The sequence below is a fragment of the Leopardus geoffroyi genome, chromosome E3, assembly GCF_018350155.1.
Source record: "Leopardus geoffroyi isolate Oge1 chromosome E3, O.geoffroyi_Oge1_pat1.0, whole genome shotgun sequence".
NCBI lineage: Eukaryota > Metazoa > Chordata > Mammalia > Carnivora > Felidae > Leopardus > Leopardus geoffroyi.
Genome location: NC_059340.1, coordinates 32,590,267 through 32,595,858, shown reverse-complemented (window position 1 = coordinate 32,595,858; position 5,592 = coordinate 32,590,267). Strand labels below are relative to the sequence as shown.

The following is a 5,592-nucleotide window of genomic DNA, read 5'->3' as shown; positions in this document are numbered from 1 at the left end:
TCTGACAAATGAAACATCATGAAGTCATTCGCGAGGCCACAAAGGGTATTTGTTGATATGGGGAAATGTCATTATTAAGTGAAAAAAATACAGAAAACATTATTTGTAGGTCAAACATATGGATGCTAATACACCCAAAAGTTAACAGTGGGTATCTCGAAGTGATTTTTACAATTTTTTTTTATTATTCCAGATTTTCTTCTGCAAGTTTTCTGCAATGAATGTTCATTTATTTTGTGAACAACGTATTTTAAGTTTTAAATTATTGTTATTAAAATATCATGAAAATAGTAATAAAAGTGTCACTTTTACCAGCTGTCCCTGTCCCTCTTCCCAGCCTTCTCTCGTGACTCGATTCTTTATCACTCCCAATAAACATGGCCTCATCATGCTACTATTCCTTCCAGGATTAACTAGTATTGCTTAACTTCGGAGTAATCCTACCACGCGAGGTGATGTAAAGATGAAAACATTCTCGGGTGACAGGCATAGACATCAAGTTTTGAGATGCGTCGAAACAAGAAGCTGTTTACCTCCCTCCATGCATTTATTCTCTTGTGATTCGCTTCATCCCTCCACCCACCTGCTTGGGGACGTTTATTTACTTGACGTACGCATGCGCACTCCTGGAGACCGGTGGAGGCCGCCAGGTTGGGAAGCCCCGCCTTCCGACGCCGAGGATTGCTCCGTTCCGCCAGAACACCCCCTGATTGGTGGCCACGGCCCCGGCCCCGCTGCCTATCAAAGTTGGCGGGAAAGCGGACGTGGGGCAGCATGGCGGCGGCGGCGGCTGTGGGGGCAGCGGACTCCTTCGCCCGCGGCGGCCCAGCGGCTGTGCGGCTGCCGCGGTCGCCGCCGCTCAAGGTGCTGGCCGAGCAGCTGCGGCGCGACGCGGAGGGCGGCCCGGGCGCGTGGCGGCTGTCGCGGGCGGCGGCGGGCCGCGAGCCGCTGGAGCTGGTGACCGTGTGGATGCAGGGCTCGGTGCTGGCGGCGGGCGGCGGCGAGGCGCGGCTGCGGGACCCGAGCGGGGCCTTCGTGGTGCGCGGCCTAGATCGGGTCCCGCGCGGGCGGCCCTGCCTGGCCCCAGGTAACGGCAAGACTGGAACGCGGGGCGGGTCCCGGTGGTGGGCCGCTGGGGGCGGGGCCTGGCCGGTCCCCCGCCCCGCCCCCCTCCCCCCACCCCCGCAGTCAAGCTGACCTGCTGGTAACCTTCGCCCGCACCCCGCGTAGACGCTCGGATCCAGGGACTCCCCTAGTCGGAATCTGCGGTGGAGGGACCCCCGGCGTCAGTGTTTGTAACAAGGCCCTTGCCCACAGGGGATTTTTCTCCCCCATCAGGTTTTGGAAAACCCTGTACCAGGCAGCCTCTGTTCATCCCTAAAGTCTAGACTCTTGGAGAGCTTTCTGCTGCGCCTCCTTCGCGGAACTGCCTTAGGCTGTAGTTCTTTAATGTTTGCCTCTTAAATCAGCTCAAACGCACCCCGAAGGCTTGTTCGGACTCATATCTGGCCTCCACCCTCAGAGCTTTTATAGGTCTGGGTGAGGCTGAGAATTTGCATTTCTTTTTTTTTTTTGATTTGTTTATTTTTGAGACAGCGCGCTAGCGGGGTGGGGGGGGGGGAAGGTAGGGGCGGGCAGAGAGAGAAGGAGACACAGAATCCGAAGCGGACTCCAGGCCCTGGGCTGTCAGCACAGAGCCTGAGGCGGGGCTCGAACTCAGGAACAGATCAGGACCTGAGCCTGAGTCGGATGCTTAACCTTACCGACAGAACCCCCCGCCCCCGCGACTGAGAATTTGCACTTCTAACTAGCTCCCAGGTGTTGCTGATATGGATGGCCTTGGGGCCACACTCCTGAAAACCAGTAGGCCTGACTACTGGAGGGCCGGGATGGGTCTTTTGGACCACTGTATCTTTATACTTAGGTTGAATTCTTGGCTCTGCTCTTTTCCAGCTGAGCTGCCTGGAGTGCTTAACCTTTCTGGATCTGTCCTGCCTTTGTCAAAAAGGGGCCTGTTGTGTGGATCCAGTTAAAAAAAAAAAAAAAAAAAAAAAAAAAAAAAAGAAGGCCTTACCGTCGTGCCTGGCTCCTCATGAGGTTTCAAAAAAATGCGATTATTGTTACTATGAAGTGCTCCTTTTCCCTTCTCCCCTCACCTGACCTTGCCCCATCCTTCAGACTCGTTCTGCCTTCCTCGCTGTAGCATTACTCTAGCACAGGGTCAGCCAACTACAGGCTGCTGCCTCTTCAGAGGGCTGTGAGCTGAAAATGTTTGGGCCTTTTTTTTTTTTTTTTTTTTTTTTAGCATTTTCAAACGGGAAAACAATCAGGAGGTTTCACGACATGTGACAAGTATAAGAAATGGAAGGGTGTGGAGGCTGGAGCTTTGTTTGAGAAAAACAGTCTTGGCACCAGCCGGGTGGGGGTGGTTGTGAAGAGGAAGTGGCTGGAGAGAGTCTGGAGTAGAAGCCATCGAAGGGGTCCAGGGCGGAGGACGAAGGCCTAATGGAAAGGAGGGGGCGGGCATGGTGGTGAAGGAGTAAGGAGACCGTGGAGAGACGCCGCTGGAAGGGGAGAGGAGGGGGGTGTGGGTAGAATGAACACTACAAACCGGATTGTCTCAACTCAGGGGGAGAGGGCTCACACCAGCCAGCTCATCCACTTAGTTGTATGTTCCTTCGTGTAGATTTCCTCTTAACCTCCCCTGGTGGGGATCTGCTTGGGCATGGTCGTCTTGCCTCGGGTCTTCGGTCCTTCTTTTTCTGAGGCTTCTGTGACTACCAGCACGTGAGAATTATTCAGAGGGTATCGGCAAAGTGTAGTTTTAGAACTGGCCCCTGTCACCGAGGATCCCCACATGGCTCGCTCCGGTGGCATCTGGAGGTGGGTTCAGAGAAACTTAAACCCATCGTGCAAGGGGTAGAAACCCAGAGAGGCAGGCGTCTGCTTGCCAGGCTTCCTTCAGCCAGAGCCCTGGGGCCTGCCTGCAAACTCAGAAGCCCTGCGATCAAAGCAGCCTCGCAGGGGCACGCATTGGGGGCTGGCAGAGAGCCTGCCCTTCCTGCTGTGTTTGGGGTTTTTTACACAATTGAGTTGTGTGTGGTTCGGACTGGCCAAGTTTTGCTTTCAAGGAGAGCCACTTCCCCCAAGGGAACGGGAAGAGTTGTGGTTCATATGTCATTAGATCGTCCTGATGGCGACCCACTCTCTTGTTCATTTGCTCTCTTGTTGATTTGCTGGGATGTGCCTGGCCGGTGGCAGGGATTGGACCCGGGCAGTTGGAACAACAGGGTGGCACGGAAGGGTACTGCGGCCGGCTGAGCTCTTCTGGCCTCAACGGACCGTTGGATTTACTTTGTGGCTGTCGGGGTGGGGGGTGTCTTTGCAGAAGGAGGACTGGACTGGCCCTGTGCACAGAGACCAGCCACATACCCTGTAGCGTTTGGGCAAGAAACAGACAAGAGAAAAGCTGGGTCGGGGAGGGGGGGTTGCCCCTGCCTTAGAACATCCTGGGATGGGAGTCTCTTCCATCCTTCGGGCATAATTGTTTTTGCTCGTGATGGTAGCTCGCTTGAATTTTGTTACAACATTTTTAACCCAGGAGCCAAAGAAGATACAGGTGTCATCGTCCACGTTAAATGTTGAACTTACTGTCTATGTATGTATGTATGTATGGAAATAGATATACATCTATTGTCTGTGTGTATATTAGATTGATCGATCACTGACTGCCTTGGCATTTTGATTTCTACTCTCCCCCCCCCCCCACCTTTTTTTGTCTCTAATTCGCCTCTCTGATAAAATTAAGCTCTCTGAAGGACGGGTCTCCATTTGGTGTTTGTTTTGGTATCCGTGTGAACATCACCATGGGCTTTTCTTCTTCCAGGAAAGTATGTGATGGTGATGGGAGTGGTCCAGGCGTGCAGCCCTGAGCCCTGCCTTCAGGCTGTGAAGATGACCGATCTTTCCGACAACCCCATCCATGAAAGCATGTGGGAACTGGAAGTGGAGGACTTACACAGGAATATTCCTTAGATGACATTGGAACCATTGCTAAAAACAGCAGAAATCCTGAAACAATTTAGGTTCCAACACCATGTGGATTTCACGGGTACCGCCCTATGTCTATTTCTTAAAAGTTTCTCAGAGGGCTTAGCTTCCGTTGACCAAGGACTCCGGAGGTAGGATTTCTAAACGCTGGGACACCCCACTTAACTCGGCCCTCGTGCTCCTCGCTTTGACGACTGTTCGCAGATGAAAAGCAGATGTGTGCTCTGTTTTTGTTTTTTTGCTTTTGTTCCCTTTTGGTTTGCGTGTGCTAATTCCCTTTAAAGCCCGCAGAAATCTCATGTTACATTTTCCACGTTTTACGAGTGCTGATAACTTTTTCTGTTGCTGCTGTGACCCTGTTTTTACGATGCAGAATCTGAATGTCACTCCTTGCCGGTGGTGATTTAATTGTGGTTGTGGGCAGGGAAACACACTTCCGGAAATGGGAATGACCTCGTGGCCCGCCTCTTCTCCCATCGACAACTTCCGTATCCAGTTTGCAAGTCAGACAGCGTTTTCCTGCTGTGGACACCAGCAGCCTCTCAGAGACAGTAGACGGTTCTCGTCTCTGAACCATTTAGGGCACATTCCTTGGAGATACGGATGGTAACACCTGTCATTCTTCCTCACTTGGAGATGTTGAAACACTCGGAAAGTTTCTTGTTGAAACTACAATCAAGATTGAGAATGACTTTTAGGCATTAACGAAACTTCTGCATCATAACTTTTAGTGAGACACCGTAAGGGAGCGACCTTCTGGTGTGGAAGCTTCCCTCGCCCCCCCCCCCCCCCATTCTCAGTTTTATTGAGATATAATTGACATACAGCACTGTAGAAGTGTAAGGTGCACAGCGTGATGATTTTAGAGTCCTCACGTTTTCTGGATGGAATGACTTTCTCACGATCAAATTCAGTGTGGGTTTCTGCTGTCTGCTACTTACCATGCCTTATTTTTCCTGAGATTGTAAATATCAAGGGAGTCACATGATATTCCTACATTGCTGTAGAGTTTTGTTGGACTATGGATCATCTACCACTAATAAATTATATGCTGTATCTTTTAAAAAATGGACTATTTCGGGGGTTCCTAGCTGGCTCCGTCAGCAGCACATGTGACTCTTTGATGACCCACAATGATATTACTAACTAAAGTCCGTAGTTGACAGTAGGGGTCTCTCTTTGTGGTAGGCAGTTCTGCAAGTTTTACAAAGGCATAATATCATTTGTCTACCATGATAGTATCATACGGAGTAGTTTCACCACCCGGCAAAACCTCTGTCCCACCTTCTGACCCTTCCCCCTCCCTCAACCCCTGGCAACCACGGCTCTTTCTACCGTCTCCATAGTTTGCCTTCTCCAGAATGTCCCAGTTAGTTGGAATCCTACAGTATGTCGTACTTTCAGACCGGCTTCTTTCACTTAGCAAAATGCATCTAAGGTTCCTCCGTGGGTTTTTGTAACTTGCTTGCTCATTTCTTTTGATCGTCGAATAACACTCCCTCGTATAGATGTACCCTGGTTTGTTTCCTTGTTTATTGAAGG

The 5,592-nt window shown here is 50.9% G+C and overlaps 1 protein-coding gene across 1 annotated transcript; it reads left to right on the top strand.

Annotated features, from left to right (window-relative positions):
* Positions 1 to 322: 322 nt before the first annotated feature.
* On the top strand, positions 323 to 5,118 carry RMI2 (RecQ mediated genome instability 2). The gene is made up of 2 exons (XM_045460750.1): positions 323 to 1,087; positions 3,887 to 5,118. Exons 1-2 carry the CDS (start codon positions 775 to 777, stop codon positions 4,033 to 4,035), a joined length of 462 nt encoding a protein of 153 aa, XP_045316706.1. The 5' UTR covers positions 323 to 774; the 3' UTR covers positions 4,036 to 5,118.
* Positions 5,119 to 5,592: the final 474 nt, after the last annotated feature.

What these genes read in the sequence shown, in the direction of transcription:
- RMI2 (XM_045460750.1), top strand. Translation starts at nt 775, where the DNA reads ATGGCGGCGGCGGCGGCTGTGGGGGCAGCGGACTCCTTCGCCCGCGGC. An exon ending in GCGGCCCTGCCTGGCCCCAG is followed by an intron (nt 1,088 to 3,886) that starts GTAACGGCAAGA and finishes TTCTTCTTCCAG; the next exon opens with GAAAGTATGTGATGGTGATG.